Source organism: Hesperophylax consimilis, chromosome 17 (genome assembly GCF_061612785.1).
Source record: "Hesperophylax consimilis isolate HC1 chromosome 17, BYU_Hcon_1.0, whole genome shotgun sequence".
Lineage (NCBI taxonomy): Eukaryota > Metazoa > Arthropoda > Insecta > Trichoptera > Limnephilidae > Hesperophylax > Hesperophylax consimilis.
In genome coordinates, this window is record NC_142852.1 from 21469553 (window position 1) to 21492856 (window position 23304).

A 23304-nucleotide genomic window follows, 5' to 3' on the forward strand; every position below is an offset into this window, starting at 1 on the left:
ACCAACACCTCTGACATAGGTCACCACCCCAAGTGATTCGCTAATTTTGGTGATTTAGAAGAGGTTCCCGGGTGCATCAGGTGAGGTGTGTTCAGGATGCGCTTTTCCATCAGATGCGTGGAATGCCAGATCGGGAGAGGGCAGTTTGGGAACACAGTTTGAGTCCCAGTAATCCCTAGATTCCTAGCTAACCCTCGTACCGTTTACCTTTCCAGAAATTCCTCTCCTTCCTTTCATTTAAAAAGTCCTTCCACGCAGCATCTCAAAAAAATGACATAGGCCTATGAAAATGTGGGATTAATGGAAAAAAAAGTGGAACGAGACACCGGCATCTGTGTTTCCTCCTTCATATAATGTGTGCCTTTTCAATACCCGCATTTAAATGCCTACAACCCTTCACGACACACCCCAACCGGGAGAGGAAGCTACAAGCAAAAAATGTGAATATTCTTGGTATACCTTATATTGTAATTAATATGCATTAAAATCGCTTGACAAACGGAATTTACAAACGTTCGATTTCAAGCAGAAAACTGTTTTTTTATTTATTTTGTAAATAATTTTATAAGAAAGCAAAAAAATCAATCAAGTGAAACTGTCACAGATAATCTTAGCTATAATACAGTATTTTTAAAAGTTGTTTCCTTTACGCGTTCATACATTTCCATGGAAAAAAAATATTTTTTAGAAGTTTTCATTTATATTTTTTATTGAGTAATTTATTTTTTTATTTGTACTCTAACAAGCGAAGCGATAGGAAAACCTTCAATTTATCTGAAGCATATTTTTTGGTATTCATAATGTACACCAATTCGTTATAAAGATTGATCAAAATAGTAATTTAGCATTAAGTTTCCCCTTAATGGAAATTGCTGACATGTTGATGTTGGTTTCCTTTTAAATTTGACATTTCAATGGCATTTCTACAGAAGCCATTATTTGCGTAGACCCTGATGCCAGCCGCACCCTTTTAAATTTAAAAATAGTCTTCAAATAGGGATAAAAATTAGTCAGTTACATTGATTTTTAAATGACATAATATGTTTATGCGGTTAGATTAGATACGAAAGATGTATGCACAACGAACGTTATATTTAAACTAGTAGTTCTGTCAACAATTGCAGTAAACCTCCAAAAAATAATGATTTTAATTTTCTCTTCTCTAAATACAGGGTTTTCCAATAAGAGGTGTTATTTTGAATAGCCCGCTATTTCAGTAGATGTTACTTTTGAAGCTGTCATTTTTTGACATTTGACAAGAAAAAACTACGCCATTAATAAAAATGGAACGATAAACGCTTCAACAACGCATTGAAATTATTAAAATTCACTTGAGTGAATCAAATGCAAATCATCTTGAGTGATGAGGCCCATTTCCACCTCGGTGGCTTCGTCAACAAGCAAAATTGTCGCATCTGGGTCTCGGAAAACCCAAGAGTTATTGTTGAAAAGTCTCTCTATCCTTAACGTGTCACTGTTTGGTGCGGTTTATGGTCCGGCCGAGTCATTGGACCTTACTTTTTAGAAAATGAGGCTGGAGCAACAGTTACGGTGAATGGATTGCGCTATCGAGAGATGATTCATGATTTTTTATGGCCGGAATTGGATGGTATTGATTTGGACAACGTTTAATTTCAACAAGACGGCGCTACGTGCCACACAAGCAACGAAACCACTGATCTTTTACGATTGAATATCAAAATAACACCTAACACCTAACATCGCCTTGAGGCGATGCCATACGTAGTAATGCAAAATCATGTGTTGTTGGTTTGAAAATTTGGTCGCCTAGAAATGTTTCAGTTGCTTTAATTAAATACTGCGAGTAGAATACATCTTGGCCTTTGAAATAATCGTGTATTTTTTATACAAGTCTTTTTATAAGCCAAAAAAAAATAATGTAAAGGCCTATGAAAACTGCTTTAAAGTTCAAATCTCCTACTTACGAACCCATTTTCGGTTATGATTTTATTGTATAATGTGGCAAATTAAGTTATTTATAAAATGATCGAAAAAAATTAAATATTTATGCCTGAACATCCACAAAATAAAATAAAAGGCACTTTTTGGCAATGTTTTTTTCTTGCATAAATCAAAACAGGCGGATGGTGTTAAGCGGGAATTGAAACCTTATCGCCTTCTACGTAAGGGTTGTTATTGATAGCGGCTCAATTTAAAATATTACACGACGTGGTGCATCGCCTCAACATATTGTAATTGTTGGGTTATGTAATATAATGTGTATTTGTTGGGTTAGCTGGAAGAAATAGGATGTAACCTATAAGCTATACCCTTTGTACTGTGTATTTTTGTGCAATAAATATTTTTTTGAATTTTGAATTTGAATTTTGAAAATGCCCTGAGGATGCCCTGGCGTCTGAAAAGTGTAACAAAATTATTTTATATTCTTGTTATTTATGGCATACACCTGTCCAAAACACCTGTGAATTAATTACGTTGTTTTCTTCGTTAAATCTTTACGAACTAATCTTGATTAGCTTAATTGTACCGTCTACGTTTAATAATGGTGATCAAATAGATTTGTTAATATCTAAAATTAAAAGAACACATCTGGCATTGAATGTTTATTTACACATTTTTAAAATTATCTGTTTTATTACTTCGTTCGAGTTTCAGACCCATTTGTTTTATTAAGCCCACACGTTGGACCAAAGCTTTGGACCAACGTGTGAACACGGGTAGGCGCTAATATACTTTAATGTGTGCACGAAAACCGACAATAACCGGGTTGGCAGCCAACGGTTTTATGATAACTCATCTTTACCAGCGATGAAAAAACTAACCTAACCTGAGTAACCTATTTAGCCTAGTTGTTATCACTTTTTAAATGTGTGTTGAATTGTCATTTTGATGAGCGATTCGGTCAAAACGGTCAATATACACCAAGTGATCCTGTACTTGGTGTACTAGGTTGTTTAATACAAATGTAAAATTTTCATCAAATAACCAATCAGCCCAATTTTGTTTTTATTTTTGTTAGTTGAAAGATCCCCGTTAAGGCGATGCCATACGTAGTAATGCAAAATCATGTGTTTTTGGTTTGAAAATTTGGTCGCCTAGAAATGTTTCAGATGCTTTAATTAAATACTGCGAGTAGAATACATCTTAGAAGAATACAGTAGAATACAGCTTCTACGATTCGTTCTTAAGTTCAACAGCTCGGCTGTGGAACGAACTGCCGGCCTCTGTGTTTCCTCCCTCCTACAACATGGGACTCTTCAAGACCCATGTCCACTCCTTCCTCTCCAAAAAAGACCCTCCACACAGCATCCCCAAAGATGACATAGGCCCCGAGGGAAATTATTTTCTTCAGGGCCTCCTGTGTGGAGTAAATATAAAAAAAAATCTTGACCTTTGAAATAATCGAGTATTTTTTAGATAAGTCTTTTTATAAGCCCAGAAAAAAATAATGTAAAGGCCTATGAAAAATGCTTTAAAGTTCAAAATATCCTATTTACGAACCCATTTTCGGTTATGATTTTATTGTATAATGTGGCAAATTAAGTTATTTATAAAATGATCGAAAAAAAATTATATATTTATGCCTGAACATCCACAAAATAAAATAAAAGGCACTTTTTGGCCATGTTTTTTCCTTCTACGTAAGGGTTGTTATTGATAGCGGTACAATTTAAAATATTACACGACGTAGTGCATCGCCTTAAATTAACTGTACATAAAAACGACGCACATTGTGAATTTAGCACAGGGTATCTAGGCCCATTTCTGCTTTTGAACGAATTCTGATCAGTTAACAAGCTTAAGAGGAAGCTACAAGCCAAAAATGTGTATACTCTTGGTACACCTTATATCGTATGTAATAGGCATTAAAATCGCTTGACAAACGGAGTCTAAAAACGTTCGATTTCAAGCACAAAACTGGTTTTTATTTATTTTGTAAATAATTTTATAAGAAAGCAAAAAAGTAAATCAACTGAAACTGTCACCGATAATCTTAGCTATAATACTGTATTTTTTAAAAGTTGTTTCCTTCACGCGTTCATACATTTCTTTTGAAAAAAAATATTTTTTAGTAGTTTACATTTATATTTTTTATTGAGTAATTTATTTTTTTATTTGTATTCTATTCAAACGAAACGATAGGAAAACCTTCAATTTATCTAAAGCATATTTTTTGGTGTTCATAATGTACACCAATTCGTTATAAAGATTAATCAAAATAGTGATTTAGCACTAAGCTTCGCCTTAGACGCCAATCCTAGGTCCTTTTCAGTTTGTAAACAAATTTTGATTAGCAAAAAATCACAACAGCTGATCATAATTTGTACAAAAGTTATAACGCGCCTAGAATTGGTTTTAAATGAGACCTTTCATATTATGTCAAATAAACAAAATGGGGCTGATTTCGTAGCATTATTTAACGTCACAAATCGGCATTTAGAACAAATTTTAAATTCTCGTCACGTTTATTTTTTGATCTAATCGTCGACAATTATGACAGCTGATCGCAATTGCAATCGATAATCGCAGTTTTAGCAATTTTCGTCTAGGATGAATGAACACTGGATGACTTACCTCGATCCTCCAGATCTCAATTCCCTTGTGGGTGCCCGCCTCTGCGAATGCTGGGTGATCCATTCCTTTTTTCTTAGTGTCCTGAAACATATAAAAATGTTAGATTATGATAAAAGCAGAGACTAAAAAAAGGGGTACAGAAGTTGTAGGTAAATCTAAAAAAAATAATATGAATTGTTAATACATATTGCTAATGCGTAGTGAATATTACAAAAATCTGTAACTATCTAACTAACCATCACGCCGTTTCCCCGCAGGGGTAGGCAGAGGTCTTGACACACACTCCTTGTCTCATTCATACATACTCTTCTATTATTCTGACTATTGACATGGCCCGACTCAAGTATCTGATTCACTTGGTCGTGCCACGTATTCCTCGGGCGTCCCCGACTTCTGCTACCATTCACATTTGCGTCATATATTCTCCTTACACTCCTTTCTTGTCTCATTTGCTCTACATGCACAAACCATCTACGCGTACATCAGCCTTTCACTCTTTGCGGATCTCCACATTTCTCACAGGATTTTACCACACATACGCCTGAGGGATCTCATTTCATTATTTTTCTCTCTTGTAACATAAACGAATTGTCACTTTATTTGAGTACATTTGTCATGATACAATGAATTGTTTGCGATTTATTTTTTACCAAAAGAGCGTGCTTTTGAAGATATAAGGGCTGGAAGTTTTCACTCGAGAATTTTCTAGAACAGTCCAGAAAATTCGAGAGCATTGCACATCATTCCAGAACATCCCAGAACATTCTGGAATAGTCTGAAACGTAAGTGAACATCTCGGAACATAATGAACTATAAATGGGATTACAGGCCGTATCCTGATAAACTTTTATTAAATTCGTAATCGTGACAATACATTGGTATCACTAAATACAGGGTTTTCCAATAAGACGTGTTATTTTGATATTCAATCGTAAAAGATCAATGGTTTCGTTGCTTGTGTGGCACGTAGCGCCGTCTTGTTGAAAGAAAACGTTGTCCAGATCAATACTATCCAATTCCGGCCATAAAAAAATGCCCCAGATGCGACAATTTTACTTGTTGATGAAGCCACCGAGGTGGAAATGGGCCTCATCACTCAAGATGATTTGCATTTGATTCACTCAAGTGAATTTTAATAATTTCAATGCGTTGTTGAAGCGTGTATCGTTCCATTTCTATTAATGGCGTTGTTTCTACTTGTCAAATGTCAAAAAATGATAGCTTCAAAAGTAACATCTACCGAAATAGCGAGCTATTCAAAATAATACCTCTTATTGGAAAACCCTGTATATATTCATTGTTAGTAGGTAGTTATTGTAAAAATAATATATTTAGGTAAGTCGGTACGTTTTCTAATATAAATTAGGTTCTCTATGTACTACAAGCAACATTGATAAGCTGATAGTGGTTTTATCTGTTGTTCCAATCTGCCACAACGTAACTTATCTATATATCTTGAGTTGAACAAACAACCGTGATTTTATTTTATCTGCAAGTGTTCAAATATTGATAAAATGTAACGCAACATTGGGCTTTTACTGAGAATGAATGCAAAACAAAATTTAGATGGTTATTTATAAACTGGCTGACGTGTACCCGGCCTTGTTGGGGATTATCCTTAAGAGATAGACATATACCATTAAGTACTTTTCTGTAGACCTTTTTAAGATATACAATTCCGTAGTACATTATTTTGATGTATCTCATAAGGTTTAGCCAGCGTTAACAATGTAGTGCCCGAAAATATATGTTTAAGTCTTGATTATAAAACATCAACTTTTCTCTACTTTCTATAAATATAATATGCATGTATTATGTATGTAAACATTCCGAAAGAAATTTTCTAAATGATAGTGAAAACTCTATCGTAATCCGTTGCGTAGTTTAGAAGAACTAAGCGCACAAATATTTAGAGATTAGAGTTACGAAACGGAATATATTCAATTTCTATGATATACTAGTGAACCTCGAAATGCTTCCCTATTGCTAATGGCTTTCTCAGACGTCTCCGACTTTTTCCACCATTAACTACTCTATTCCACAATGTTACTGTTAAAAAATTACATTACATCGTCTTTAATTCAACTTCGTAGCTCATTCCGGTTTAGAGATATTGCATTAAGTATTCCTTTGGAGTCCCCGACATCTTATATCATTCAAACTACTATTTAAACACTCCTGACACTAATAAGAACAAATGTTTAAATTTTTAGCGATATTGATCGACTACTTTTCGAGTTTTTCGAGCGCAAACATACGCTGTTTGAAACTATAAATTACAACTACTTGATTAAAATTATTCAAATTTTCTGATAGAAGACTTTGTCCGACTTGACTTTTATTTTCAAAAAATAATGTAATTTTAGACAGCCCTGATTTACTGACCCTAATCACCTTCAACATACCAACTAGAACTGATAACTAAACTTCCTCAATATTTAAAAGAGTAAAAATTATGGCTTCTTCAAAACAGCACTTGAAACTTTTTTTATTTAATTTGATCACTTTATGTTTCTCACAAATTATACACTTAATATTACACTAAGCACTTATAACTTCACTTTACACTATTGTAAACATTTTTTATATAAACAGCTTAGACAAATTGTAATCTTGTTTTTCTTGACCACAGTTTGTTTCTTTCTAGGTACAATAATATAATGTATTTAAATATATTACCCACGCATTTAACGAATTTGTGTAAATTATGAATACCAAAAAATATGCTTCAGATAAATTGAAGGTTTTCCTATCGTTTCGCTTGAATAGAATTCAAATAAAAAAATAAATTACTCAATAAAAAATATAAATGTAAGCTACTAAAAAAATATTTCAACAGAAATGTATGAACGCGTAAAGGAAACAACTTTAAAAAATACAGTATTATAGCTAAGATTATCTGTGACAGTTTTACTTGATTAACTTTTTTGCTTTCTTATAAATTATTTTACAAAATAAATAAAAACCGGTTTTGTGCTTGAAATCGAACGTTTCTAGACTCCGTTTGTCAAGCGATTTTAATGCCTATTACCTACAATAATAAATGCCAAGAATATACACATTTTCGGCTTGTAGCTTTCTCTTAAATATTGTTAGCATAATACTATTCTTTTGCATTGAGTTGCTATATAATTTTAATAGTAAAATTACTTCATTATTACTATTCCACAAAATTATTATGTATATCAAATATTTGTAAAAGCCCGTATGCGCGTAGAGTATAAATAATAATGAATTAGTGCCCTAATTGCCCCACGGTCCTAAGGTACGGGTTTCCTGCCAGTGGACTAGATAAGTCCACCATCATTGCACAAGCAACGTGTCACACCAATTATGATAGGAAAAATTCAAATTTTGTCAAGTTATCAGTTACCCGGGTTTCGTTTTTCCATTTAAAACAATTTTGGCATTTTTTTTTTCTTAATAATCAAAAATTCCGCATTTGTGTGCGGATCTGTTTATCTGTGTTGGTTCAATGAACTCGGATTCGTTTTGACTGAGTCATTTTCAAAATTGGAACTAAGTCAAGAATTCAAAAAAATATTTTATTTTTAAAAGACAAGGTTTTTTCTGCTTAGCACAAAGGATAACAAATAATTTAATACTCAATATATTTGACGGGTTTAGAATAAGCCGACGCGACGTAGCGCAATTGGTAGAGCACCTGACCTACAATCAGAAGGCTGCAGGTTCAAATCCCGTCGGCGGCATTTATTTTTTCTCGGAAGAGTTTTTAAATTTATATAGTTATTTACGACTAATAATTATGGCTTTAAAATGATATGTTTTGTTTTTTTTTTATCTGAAACTGATGTTGAAGGATTCAGATTATCTGGTGATTTACGGGTCTAAGGTATTACATAGATAAAAACTGCAGTAATTTATTAAAAACAATGTTTTCAATATCTACGAAAATTATGCATTCTTTATATAAAAAGAAAAATTAAATATATTAATAATATATTTTATATATAGATTATAACTAACTCTCAAAACTTTAGATTTTTTTTTAAATCTATTAATTATTCGTTTAAAAATAATATAATATACACGGTGTCCGGAAACTCGTAGTACAAGCGGGAAACTGGAGAATCTACACCACATGGGGAACCCAAAAAAACATAAACTTTTTTGATTTGAGCATTTTCAAAAAAAAAAAAATACCAAAAAAAAATATTTTTCGGCTATTTTAGGGTTAAAGTTTTTTCTGGTGTTTAGGGTTGAATAACAGATGTTTTAACCCTGCAGAGCAGAAATATTTTATGATTACACCGGGTTAAATGAAGGGTGATTTCAAAATAATGCTTCAAATCCGAGTTTCTTCATTTGTTTTACTTTCAAATAGTTTTAATTAGTTGGGTACTTTGATCTTCAGTAATAATTTATAAGAATTTGATTAAAAAAAAAAAAAAAATCAACTTCAAACTCGATTTACTCGATAACGAAAGCTCAAATAAAAAAAAAATATACTACAAAATCGACTCCAAATGTGATGTAGATTCACCAGTTTCCCGCTTGTACTACGAGTTTCCGGACACCCTGTATATACCCAGGATCTCTCTCTTATCGGGAAAACGCTCTAACCACTGAGCTATAGAGACATATTTAGAGATTAGTTTCAATTTCGAAAAAACGTGCAAAAATCGTCAGTTTGAAAATATCAAAAAATAAAAATAAAAAACAAAAATTGAACTAGTGTCGCAAAAAATATTCAGTTTACTATTTCTGTACCTGCTAATATTTTTTTAGAAACCTCAGAAAACATTGGTTTTTTTCATTATGTAAGTCACGAGCTTACAAAATACGTGTTTATTGTAACATCGTAAAGATCGTAAGTTGTGCCTGCTGTTATGATTATTTTAGTCTTCGTCGATTTTTATAAACATTTCCAGTTTTATTAACAAAATCAATATTTTATGAGTAAAAATATTAAAACTTATTCGGAACGATTATATTTCATCATTTTAAGAAACGTGGAATGGTCCAAAACTCCTACGGTAACGTTGTGTTACATGGCGGCAAAACGAACGTAGTTATATTGCAAGGCATGGGGAAGGTTAAAATATCGAAAAACCGATGACATATTAAATATGTTACATGGCGGCAAAACGAACGTAGTTATATTGCAAAACATGGGGAAGGTTAAAATATCGAAAAACCGATGACACATTAAATAATATGTCATCGCCGGGTACACGTCTACCCGGTCTACACGTGTACACGTGTACCCGGCGTTACTGGGGGTTATCCTTAAGAGATAGACATATACTATACAGGACTTTTCTGTAGGCCTTTTTAAGACCTACAATTCCGTAGTAAATTATTTTGATGTATCTCATAAGGTTTAGCCAGTGTTAGCAATGTAAACTTCAGATTTTTTTTACGACTTGAATACAAAACATTGACTTTTCTCTACTTTCTATAAATATAATATGCATGTAATATATATGTAAATCTTCCAGAAGAAATTTTCTAAATGATAGTGAAAACCCTATCAAAATCGCTTGCGTAGTTTAGAAGAACTAAGCGCACAAACATACAGACGCGGATAGCGACTTTGTTGTTTACTATTTAGAGATTAGTCACGAATTAATGGTGCATTATTATGTATGTATTCCCTGTTTAAAAATCTTTTTAATTTAATTTTTCTACACCAGTAGAAAAATCAAACAAGTTGTTCCTTTGAGATAAAAAAAACTTACTAATTATTTTAGCATTAATTAAAAAAAAAAATGGTTTGTTTTGTGTTTGCTTTATTTGTTATCGAATCGCATCTATCACAAGGACAAAACGTTAACACGTTTTGACATAACAATGTTATAACTGATGCGGATTATACACGCTAGTGTTAATGTTGTCAATTACAAATTGTCGATCTATTGTTAATATATTAGGTTGTGTGTTACACTTGCGTTCATTATTACACGACGAAAACTTACTGACATGACATACTGTTAATATATTAAAAGTTTTCCTGTTTAAAATGGGACTGCGGGCCTGTAACGAATGAATTGAAAGAGTTGCTAACAAAGAATCAGTCAAAAGCGAATGTTTTGTTAGGACTACGGTAACACGTGTTCATAAAAATACTGAAAAGAACACGCGTTCTCGATACATTCTGTACGACAATATTTTGTAGGGAAGTTGGCATGCTTTCACCTTTTTAACAGGTTCATTTTTTTCCGTGTAAAAACACGTAAAAACCTATGTAAAAATCTATTTACCTGAATTACACACACAGAGTATGTATGAAAAGCAAAAAAAAAGTTAACGTTTCTAATACAAAAAAAATATATAATTTTCGATCTGATAATTTCCATTTTTTTAAACCTATTTTCCATTTATTTCGGCAGCCAAAGGGTTGATAAAAAATTGGAGCCAAGATTGCTCTTCGACATAAAAAAATAAATTCACTAAATAGCTGATATCCCTAGCGACCAATGATTTTCAAATGTGACTTGAAAAAATCCAATTTTTAATTCGATTTAATCGAAGACAAAAGCTCAAATAAAAAAGTGATCACAAAATCGACAAGTGTCAAATTTATTCCACCAATTTTACGCTAGTACTACGATTTTCCATACACCGTGTATAATCAGGTTGTTCGTAACAAAGGAATTTTTGTCGCTTAAAAAACATATTGTGACATCTTCCAATAAAGACGCAATCCGTGTCTGTCTGTTTGTGCGCTTAGTTCTTCTAAACTACGCAACGGATTTTGATAGGGTTTTCACTATCATTTAGACAATTTCTTCCGGAAGGTTTATATATATAATACATCCGCATTATACTTATGCAAAGTAGAGAAAAATCGATGTTTTGTAATAAAGTCGTAAAAAATATATTTTCGGGCGTTTACATTGCTAACACTGGCTAAACCTTATGAGATACATCAAAATAATGTACTACGGAATTGTATATCTTAAAAAGGCCTATAAAAAAGTCAAGGGTAGTATATGTCTATCTTGCCTATTTCCTAAGGGTAACCACCACCAACTCCAGGTACACTTCAGATAGCAATATGTAAAATTTCAGCTTGCGTGTGTTTATGCTCGCAAAACTCGAAAAGTAGTCGAGCGATATCTCTGAAATTTTCAAAGATTGTTCTTATTAGTGTCAGGAGCGTTTAGAGAGCAGTTTGAATGTAAAAGAAGTCGGACACGCCCGAGGAATAGCTTACGCAATATCTCTGCATTGCAATGAGATACAGAGTAGAATTAAAGTTGATGTAATGCAGTTTTTTAACAGTAATATTGTGGTATACAGTAGTTAATGGTGGAAAAAGTCGGAGATGCCTGACAAAGACTTATAATAAGACAATAGCGAAGCATTGCAGGGTAAATTTCGCGTATTTATTTTGCTAAAAATAGTCGATATATATTTTTTTATCTTTGCTATCTATATTATCTCTTAGCTATTTATCTGATGATAAATTCACAAAACGTGATAAAATAATATTATTTTATTGCTGTGATCGATTTTCTGTCCAATATAGATGTTAGGTACTCCGCCATTTTAGCATTGATAATACTGTGTACACAATATATTGTGTATCGATTTTTCGTTAATGCATGCGGGAATTCGAGTATGGGATTATAGATAATTATAATATTATTCAATGTGATGTGAGTTTGTTAATTTCGCAGAATCTCGTAACAAAATCGTTACAGGGTGTTATGTGACGTTATTTGGAGTAAAAAATGCAAACAATATTTTGGACTCCAATTTTTTTTTAAATTTAAAACCAAACAACAACAAAAATCTTCGACTTTACTTCACTGGTCACTTCGATGAGTAACAGATCAAACCTGTCCCTAATTGTCCAATATCTACTAATTTTATCGTATGAATAATGATTACCGCACAAAAGTCTCAACTGTTTGAAACCGTCTGAACCAAGTGAGACTATTTCATTCCCAACTGGGGTATTTTGTGAGGCTGAATGTGGTTGAGAGGAAGGAGATGGAAAACAGTAATGAGGGGAAGTACCTAGCTATTCAGATCTGGTCACAAACACATATAACAAGTTTTTAAGTTTCAAAAAAATATTATTATTTTTAAGATAATTTGTAATGCCGAAACGGTAATTATATGAAATTCCTTCGATAGAAATAAATCGCAAAGTAAACTCAAGAAATTATTAAAAACACGTTTTGTTCTGTTAGTTAGTGTCTTTAAGGCGAAGCTTGGTGCTAAATCACTATTTTGATTAATCTTTATAACGAATTGGTGTACATTATGAATACCAAAAATTAGGCTTTAGATAAATTGAAGGTTTTCCTATCGTTTCGCTTGAGTAGAATACAAATAAAAAATTAAATTACTCAATAAAAAATATAAATGTAAACTACTAAAAAAAATATGTTTTCAATAGAAATGTATGAACGCGTAAAGAAAACAACTTTTAAAAAATACAGTATTATAGCTAAGATTATCTGTGACAGTTTCACTTGATTATATTTTTTGCTTTCTTAAAAAATTATTTACAAAATAAATAAAAACTAGTTTTTTGCTTGAAATCGAACGTTTCTAGACTCCGTTTGTCAAGCGATTTTAATGCCTATTACCTACAATATAAGGTATACCAAGAATATATACATTTTTTGCTTGTAGCTTCCTCTTAAATGCGAAGGCATTTGACGAGAGATTTTTGCTCTATTTCAAACGAGGCGTGTTTTATTAAATTTTTCACAATTTTCGCTTGATTATTATCGTTTTTTTTAATATTAGCGTATTAACATATCTCCCTTTCAAACCATATTTGAACGCTTACTACGGGGCCTGTACCGTGACAAGTAAATGACAAACTCACGATTTATTTTCAGCAATTGTAGAGAATAGGTGATGATCTCACAGCTCTGAATGGGAGAGAATTATTGATTTTTCGTCTACGCAGTAAATAGTGTCTGGCGTTGAAATAGTCTAATTTCTTCGGAAATTCACTAATAATAACTAAACTAACTAACTATTCTTCTCGCCATTTCACCGCAGGGATATGCAGAGAGGATAGACAGCCACAAAACTCTGGCATCACACAACTTCTGTCATTTTGACTAGAGACTATATGACCTACGGGAAGAATGGAACATCAGTCTAAAAACGAAACAGTTTTGTTAAACTAACTAACCATCACGCCGTTTCCCCGCAGGGGTAGGCAGAGAGGATGGACCACCAAATAACTCGGTCTTGGCACACACTTCTTGCCTCATTTACATTCATACATCGTTTCATACATACACTTCTATTATTCTGACTCTTGACATGGCCCGACTCGAGTATCTGATTCACTTGATTGTGCCATGTCTTCCTCGGGCGTCCCCGACTTCTGCTACCATTCACACTTGTTACTCATTACGCTTACATCAGCCTTGCACTCTTTACGCCTCAGGGATCTCATTTTAAAAGCATTCCATCTGTTTTCATCCTTCTCTTCCAGTTCCATGCCTCACTTCCATACATCAGGGTAGGTACCAGTACTCCATTGTGGACTGCTAACTTCGCTTCTTTGGACAATGTTTAGTTAGCGCCAACTGCGTTCAGTCCTCCATTAATGGAGTTACCTGCATTTCCCCTTGTTTCAATATCTCTGTCAGCCTTTCCATCTCTCTAGAACATACTTCCTAAATACACAAACTCATCCACCTGCTCCAAGTATTCCTCATTCACAACTATATTGCACACTGTTTTCGTACTCTCTCTTTCAAACACCATTACTTTAGACTTACTTACATTCATCATTAACTCATTCTTCATACATACTTCGTTCATCCTAGACACGAGAGACTGTAGATCTTCCTAATCCCTATAATCCCATACATTCTGATGGCAACATGCTACGCTAGCGCCTCCTAGCGACATGAATTGTGCGCCGAAGGGTTTATTTCATACATTTTATTGGATTTTATAATATATATTAATTATACGTTAATAAATTATAGAATTTGATAGAATCGAAAAAACAGGTTGCATAAATATAAACTTACTGCTTTTTCGCACATACGTAAAAAAATATTTAAGCGGCTATTTACTCTGTTTTCGATGGATTAGAAAGATAATAAAATAAAATTGTTAAAAATTCATCACGTTTGTTCAGTTTGCAAAGTTTTCTGTGTATTTCAAATGCGCCATATAACGTTTTATTTTTTAATTTTCTGTAAAAATAAATACTGTTTTAGAAACAAGATAAAATTATCTCTCTGGTGTATGCATTTAAAATAAACATAACTATTTCTAAGCATTAAAATTGTAATATCAAACGTGAAAAATATTGTCAAAAACGCTAATTTAATTTTGTACTCCAATCATTATCGCTGACAGCCCTGAATTGTTAAGAGGAAGCTATAAGCTAAAAATGTGTATATTCTTGTTATACCTTATATCGTAGGTAATAGGCATTAAAATCGCTTGACTAACGGAGTCTAGAAACGTTCGATTTCAAGCAAAAAACTGGTTTTTATTTATTTTGTAAATAATTTTATAAAAAACCAAAAAAGTTAATTAAGTGAAAATGTCTTAGCCATAATAGTGTATTTTTTAAAACTTGTTTCCTTTACGCGTTCATACATTTCTAGCGAAAAACTATTTTTTTTAGTAGTTTGCATTTATATTTTTTATGAAGTAATTTATTTTTTTATTTGTATTCTACTCAAGCGAAGCGATAGGAAAACGTTCAATTTATCTAAAGCATATTTAGTACATACATTTCATATTTTTTGCTATTCATAATGTACACCAATTCGTTATAAAGATTAATCAAAATAGTGATTTGGCATTAAGCTTCGCCTTTATATTATAAGGTATTTGACTACAGTTGTGATTTACGATTATCGTGCTAGTTAACAAATTATGATTTAAGTTTATCGTGGTTTTGTTTAATTCAATACCTAATATAATAATTACTTTAAAACCTTATCTGTTGCTAATCTATTCTGATAAACAAATTCTCAATCGCAGGCAAAGATATGATTTACAAGCCTGTTAATTCCATTATTTGCGCAATTTAACACAAATATGTTTTAGCAGCGTATTTAATTATTATAAAAATCAAGCCGTACAAAACAAATAACACCGCTAACACCTAAGCCAAATCCTAATTGGATGGTAGCAACATTTATGTCGGAAATTAATTGCTGTAATTTTTTTTTAGTAAAATGTTTTTCATTAATTTTAGAATAATGTTTGTGAATTAGTATCTCCTCAAAAGAATGCATTGTCATCCACAAAGAGTATTTCTGCCAAGTTTCAGCTCAATCGGATGCCGGGAAGTGAGTTAATTTCCAAGGGTGGCAATATATACATTTCTCTTAAAACGGATGACATTATAGAAGTTAATATACGAAATAAATGTCGGTCCTACCCGATTGGCATTTGGCCAGGTTGTTAGCGTGGTAGACTCCAGTCTATGATAAGAAAGGTACAATCAATCAAAACAAAAAAAATAAAAATAAAAGTGATAAAAACATATGCGTTATAGTCAAAGACTAGAAGTATTAAATTACGTATTAATATTTACTTTCTTACTGATTAGATTCTTACACACCTGTTCAACGTTGGTGTGGTAAAGCCGGCCTTCAACTTCTGATAACGGGGGTTTGTTCGACGCTCACATTTTAATTATTATTGATGAACGTATTACTAAAATCTCAAATGTTTCTAGAGGGATCCCTACAGATGTAAGTTATTTTATTAGAATTAAAATATTTTATGTAAAACGTTTGAACAATTTATAAAATGTTTTTAAATATAAAATCAACGGTAAACACCAGATTTTATTTTTTTAGGCGATGTATTAGTAACTTCCCGAAAGATCCCTGTAGAAACATCTGAGATTTTGGTAATGCGTTCATCAGAAATAATTAAAAGTAACCCCACGGAAATATCGATTTTCTAGGCCTGCTAGGGCAAAGTCGACCGTGGGTGCGCCCATTACGCCGGGTAGCGCTTCCTATATAGTTTTTACACAAACTCATCACTTATGTCGTTAAAATTCCCACTCTATTTTAGAGATTTGATAGGACAAATTCAACAGCAGGTCTGTTCAATAAACCAGAGCCGGGCATTGTAAATTTTTGAGCAAATCATGCCAAATCACTATTTTGATTAATCTTTATAACGAATTGGTGTACATTATGAATACCCAAAAATATGCTTTAGATAAATTGAAGGTTTTCCTATCGCTTCGCTTGAGTAGAATACAAATTAAAAATTAAATAACTCAATAAAAAATATAAATGCAAACTACTAAAAAAATTATTTTTTCAATAGAAATGTATGAACACGTAAAGGAAACAACTTTTTAAAAATACAGTTTTATAGCTAAGATTATCTGTGACAGTTTCACTTGATTAAATTTTTTGCTTTCTTATAAAATTATTTACAAAATAAATGAAAACCAGATTTTTGCTTGAAATCGCACGTTTCTAGACTCCGTTTGTCAAGCGATTTTAATGCCTATTACCTACGATATAAGGTATACCAAGAATATACACATTTTTGGCTTTTATTTTCCTCTTAAGCGCCGCGTAATATTTACACCACGCTTTATTAGTAGGACTGCAAGTATTTTTTTAATACAGTATTATGTGGATTTCCAGAAATTATACATAGCATGACAATTATGTTAATAAAATAATTTAGAAGGAAAAATAGCTATATTTATGACGTAAACGGACACGGGACGATACATGCAAAATGGGCAAATGATATTTTTTATATACAAGGAAAAAATACCTTCTACTGAACTGGATAACGCAACCTTATACTGTCATTCTATCCAATTCAATTTAAGGCGATGCACTACTTCGTGTAATATTTTAAATTGAGCCGATATCAATAACAACCCTTACGTAGATGGCGATAAGGTTTAAATTCCCGCTTAGCACCATCCGGCTGTTTTGATTTATGCAAGAAAAAAACATGGCCAAAAAGTGCCTTTTATTTTATTTTGTGGATGTTCAGGCATAATTATTAAATTTTTTTCCGATCATTTTATTAATAAATTAATTTGCCACATTATACAATAAAATCATAACCGAAATGGGTTCGTAAGTAGGAGATTTTAAACTTTAAAGCAGTTTTCATATACATTATTTTTTTCTGGGCTTATAAAAAGACTTACTTATCTAAAAATTACTCGATTATTTCAAAGGCCAAGATGCATTCTACTCGCAGTATTTATTTAAAGCATCTGAAACATTTCTAGGCGAAACAAATTTTCAAACCAAAAACACATGATTTTGCATTACTACTTAGAGCATCGCCTTAATTTGGTAATTTCAAAAACAATAATTTAATAAACATTATTTACAAGTGAACATAAAATAATATGAAATACTCTACTCATAAAACATACATATTTCGGTTGTCTGTGATGTGAATTAGTTAATCTTGTGTGGATTCATTAATGTTCAATTAACTAAAATATGCTTTGATTTTAAGTGTCATTTTCAAAATTCGAACTGATTGTTTGAAGAATTCAAATAAGCAATACTGTAGGTTTTTTCGTTTTAATAAATTATTTAAAAATTCTACTTTATTTGAAATGAGTGTTTCTTTTGATTAAATTTTTGACAGAATTCCTTATTTTCAAGTTTGCCAACGGCGATAAATGATTATTTCTGGTCGTCTTTCTAATAAAAATGTAATTATTTCAGCTTCACAAATCCAATGTACAATTATAATATCCCGTGATTTTTCACAGGTTTGCGCTTAATAAACCTTCATCCAAACGACGCTCGTACGTACTTTATATTTTTAGTCCTACCGTAGGTAATATTTTTACTAAAATTTAAACTAATGAAGTAAAAAAAACTTTCACAAACTCTACGACAAAATCCCACTCTCATTCAAAATTCAAAACAATATTATAACATTTAAATCTTAAATAAAAAGCTGGATACAAAACATAAAGAGATTAGAAAAAGATAATATACTGACACTAAATACAGACTGACAACAAATTTCAGAAATAAAACACTACGTAATATATTTCAAATTACTTCTTATTATCCATAAGAACTACTAAATTTTAATCTCTAATATAAATTCTGTTTGTGCGCTTAGTTCTTCTAAAGTACGCAGCGGATTACGACAGGGTTTTCACTATCATTTAGAGAACATCTTCCCGAAGGTTTATATATATAACACAAGCATATTACATTTATAGAAATTAGAGAAAAGTCTCCGAGGAAACGTCTCTAGTTATATATAAATGAAATCCTCAGCACAGAAGATCCCAGTGGGTATATCATTATCTCTATTTGTTACAAAAGTAAGTAAGTAATTTTTCCGACTTTATGTCCGGGTTAAATCTTCCCCATAGGAAAAACTAAACCCTTCCACACACTTTTCCACAAATGATCATCTAGTCCAGGGGTCTCCAAACTACGGCCCGCGGGCCGTATCCGGCCCGCCAGTGTCTTCCATCCGGCCCGCGACATCTAATGACCAGTGTCATCAAGGACCCGTGACAGGCTAAGACCTTGCTCAGAAGGGGCGAAAACTTCGCGAACTTTTTCGTGCGAATAAATAAATATGCTCGTTGGCGAGGTACTTGGCACCAATACATTGCGTCCGCAAGTATCGCGCGAATATATCAAGAGGATTTTTTTGAAAAATCTTTATTTGATTCGTAATGATATCAAGGTCTGAGAAACGAGTATCAAAAAATATCTTCAAAGCTACGTTATCTAAAGCTATATTTTCATCCCTGAAAATTCTATTGTCTAACCCCCCCCCCCTCCCCTCCCTAGGACAGAAAATATGGGTGTCTAGAAATTAAAACGGTTTTGGCCCTCCGAACTCACTGGAGTAGTCAATGTGGCCCTGCGGCTGAGAAGTTTGGAGACCCCTGATCTAGTCAATCAACATTATGCAAGTGCATTATATAAGCAAAATAAATACAAAACAATACAAGAACAACACGTCAACTCACCAGAGATCAAATGGGAAAATAATTCACCGACTCCAGATATTTTCATATCAGAGGGTTCGGCTCGGTAGAACTTCTAACAGGGCCTATAAATCCTACTGATCCATCAATATAAATATTTTAAAAAACTTTCGTTATCCTACATGTATTCAAAATCGACTTTTGCATCTTTATATATAAATTTTTTGATAGATCTAACACGCCTAAATTTTTAATGAGAGAGCTAGGTATAATGCCAGTAGCCGAAATAACGAATGGTAATATTTTATAGTCTGAGAACTTAAAATACTTGTTAATGTTATTATTATTATTAATCAAAAAGTTTAGAAGTATCCCGTTTCTCAATAACTTCACAATAAACCAAGAAACAATAATTAATTTTTATCCAGTACCTACCTAAATAATAAAACAAATCAATATTGCACAAAGCTGTCGCTAAATGTTTGAAAAAAAACCATTAAATAATACAGTTAAATAACCATAAATAATGAATAATTTACCTTGGCGTTCAAAGCAACGGGTTTCTGTGCAGTCGCTGGTCTAGCGGGATTTCTTCCTCCGGTAGCGCAGTCAACACTCGATAACGACAACACGAAAACTGCGGCCGCAAGCGCCAAAAATCTGACAGGTGCTGTCATGGTTGCTTAGCGACGCCAAGATGGCGGACAAAGGTCAGCTGATCAATCTGAAATAACATTGTCATGTTTTAGTGTGCGTCTTGGATAGTTTAGTGGAAGCTTTGGATGTGTTATGTTAGATGGCAGTTATGTTGACCAATAATATTATCTGGCGGCATTGTTTATACCATCACTGAAGCACTTGTTGATGTTGTCATGGTTGCTAAAGACGTCAAGATGGCGGACATAGTCAGTTGATTATATGTGAAATAACATTGTCATGTTTTAGTGTGCGTCTTGGATAGTTTAGTGAAAGCTTTGGATGTGTTACGTTAGATGGCAGTTATGTTGACTAACTAACTAACTAAACATCACGCCTATGCAGGGGTAGGCAGAGAGGACGGACCGCCAAACAACTCGGTCTTGGCACAAACTTCTTGCCTCATTCACATTCATACATCGTCTCATACATACTCTTCTATTATTCTGACTCTTGACATGGCCCGACTCGAGTATCTGATTCGCATTTGCATCATATATTCTCCTTACACTCCTATCTTCGCTTATTCGCTCTACATGCCCAAACCATCTAAACGTCCCTTTCTTAATCTTACTCACTACCCTTACATCAGCCTTGTACTCTTTGCGAATCTCCATATTCCTCACACGATCAAACATAGTTTTAACACATACGCCTCAGGGATCTCATTTCAACAACATTCAATCTACTTTCATCCTTTCTTTGCCAGTTCCATGCCTCACTTCCATACATCAGTGTATGTACCAGCACTCCGTTGTGGACTGCTAACATCGCTTCTTTGGACAATTTTTTGTTTGTGCCAACTGTGTTCAGTCCAGAGATGTGCAAAATGGGTACCCAAAACCATTTGAAATGCAAAATGGAAATGGGTCAAAACTTTTCCATTTGAAAATGCAAAATGCAAAATGGTTTTTAGAAAAGCATTTTAAATGCAAAATGCAAAATACCTATTTTCAAAATGCATTGAAAACGCAAAATGGTTTCTCAGGTCAAACAATTAAAATAATTATAGAATTTTTAAACAATTTTGTCATTTAATAATGGACATCAATATAGAACAAACATATTACATGATGGTATATCCAAAAACACCACGACTACAGATTATGAAACCACAAAAAATTTGCGCGGGTCTAATGTTGCCAACGTAAAAACATAGAAACTGCTATCTAATATTTAATATTACAGCGTCATGGCCCCATGTTCAGTATTTGAATCAGTATTTTTTGTAATGGTATCACTAAATTGCAAGGGCTCCTACCAGGGAGCAACTTAACAGATGTAAATTATCTCTCATAGCGAGGTTGAGGACCGACTGATATTTGGGGCTTATGAAAAAAAGATGAGTGGAGATAGTAGGAAGAATGTTGCAAAAAAGCATTTAAAATGGAAAATGCATTGAGAAAAGCATTTAAAATGCAAAATGGTTTTTAGAAAAGCATTTAAAATGCAAAATGGAAAATACCCATTTTGCATTTCCATTTGAAATGGATTTATTTGAAATAAAGCACATCTCTGGTTCAGTCCTCCATTAACGGAATTGCCTGAATTTGCCCTTGTTTCAATATCTCTGTCAGCCTTCCCATCTCTCTAGAACAAACTTCCTAAATACACAAACTCATCCACCTGCTCCAAGTATGTTGACAAATGATATTACATAGCGGCATTGTTTATAATTTATAACATCACTTTCGCAGCTTGTGTTGTCATGGTTGCCAAAGACGTCGAGATGTCGGACAAAGTCAGCTGTATATGTGAAATAACAGTCATGTTTTAGTGTGCGTCTTGGATAGTTAAGTAGAAGCTTTGCAGATAATTTGTTAGATGGCAGTTGTGTTGTCGGAATTTTTTTTTATAGCATTATATTATTTTTAATCATATACTAGTGGACCCCGCAATCTTTTGCTATTGCTAATGTCTTTCTCGGTCGTCCCCACATGGCACGAAGACATGGCACGATCGAGTGAACCATATAAAGGGTTTTCCAATAAGAGGTATTATTTTGAATAGCCCGCTATTTCGGTAGATGTTACCTTTGAAGCTGTCATTTTTCGACATTTGGCAAGTAGAAACTACGCCATTAATAAAAATGGAACGATACACGCTTCAACAACGCATTGAAATTATTAAAATTCACTTGAGTGAATCAAATGCAAATCATCTTGAGTGTTGAGGCCCATTTCCACCTCGGTGGCTTCGTCAACAAGCAAAATTGTCGCATCTGGGGCTCGGAAAACCCAAGAGTTATTGTTGAAAAGCCTCTCTATCACCAACGTGTGACTGTTTGGTGCGGTTTATTGTCCGGCGGAGTCATTGGACCTTACTTTTTCGAAAATGAGGCTGGAGCAACAGTTACGGTGAATGACTAATCGAGAGATGATTAATGATTTTTTATGGCCGTAATTGGATGGTATTGATCTGGATAACATTTACTTTCAAGAAGACGGCGCTACGTGCCACACAAGCAACGGAACCATTGATCTTTTACGATTGAATATCAAAATAACACCTCTTATTGGAAAACCATGTACTTGAGTCGGGATATGTCAAAGGTCAGAATAATAGAAGAGTATATATGTAAGTCTATGTATGAAAGTGAATGAGGCAAGGAGTATGTAATAAGACAGAGTTGTTTGGCGGTTCGTCCTCTTTGCACTGCAAAAACGGCGTGATTATTACTGAGTTATGTTTTAGTGTGCGTCTTTGGAAGTTTGATGGCAGCTTTGAAGATGATAACTTAGATGTCAGTTGTGTCAACAAAAAAGGCGGTATTTTGTTTTATGGTGCATTTTGATGTGACGCTAAACGTCATCATCAGATTTTGTAGCTGACAGGATGCTGTCATGGGTGATTAGCAAAGCCAAGATGCTGGATAAAGTCAATAGATCTGTCATGAATTTTAATCTAAAAGTAATAATATGGTAGTTTGACGTATTTTTGTGTGCGTCTTTGGTTGTAGCTTTTAAGAAAGATTGTAAGATGGCGGTGGACACACTTGATCAATGGTTTTCATCGTAGAGTTTTATGTTTTGTGTACCTACTTCATTGCTAGTTTTTCTATGTTTTGTGTGCTTTATTGCTAGTTTTTTTAATGTTTTGTGTACTTCATTGCTAGTTTTTCTATGTTTTGTGTGGTTTATTGCTAGTTTTTCTATGTTTTG

At 33.2% G+C, this 23304-nt stretch overlaps 1 protein-coding gene across 1 annotated transcript in view; it reads right to left on the minus strand.

Moving 5' to 3' along the window:
* Gel (Gelsolin) overlaps nt 1-23304 on the minus strand; it is a 106555-nt gene that overhangs the window by 71122 nt on the left and 12129 nt on the right. Inside the window, exons 2-3 of the mRNA XM_089641594.1 lie at nt 19987-20171; nt 4558-4638 (exon numbers count right to left, since the gene is read on the minus strand). Of these exons, the coding sequence (XP_089497720.1) occupies nt 4558-4638; nt 19987-20124 (219 nt within the window). The 5' untranslated portion in view covers nt 20125-20171. The remainder of the gene's footprint in view (nt 1-4557; nt 4639-19986; nt 20172-23304) is intronic.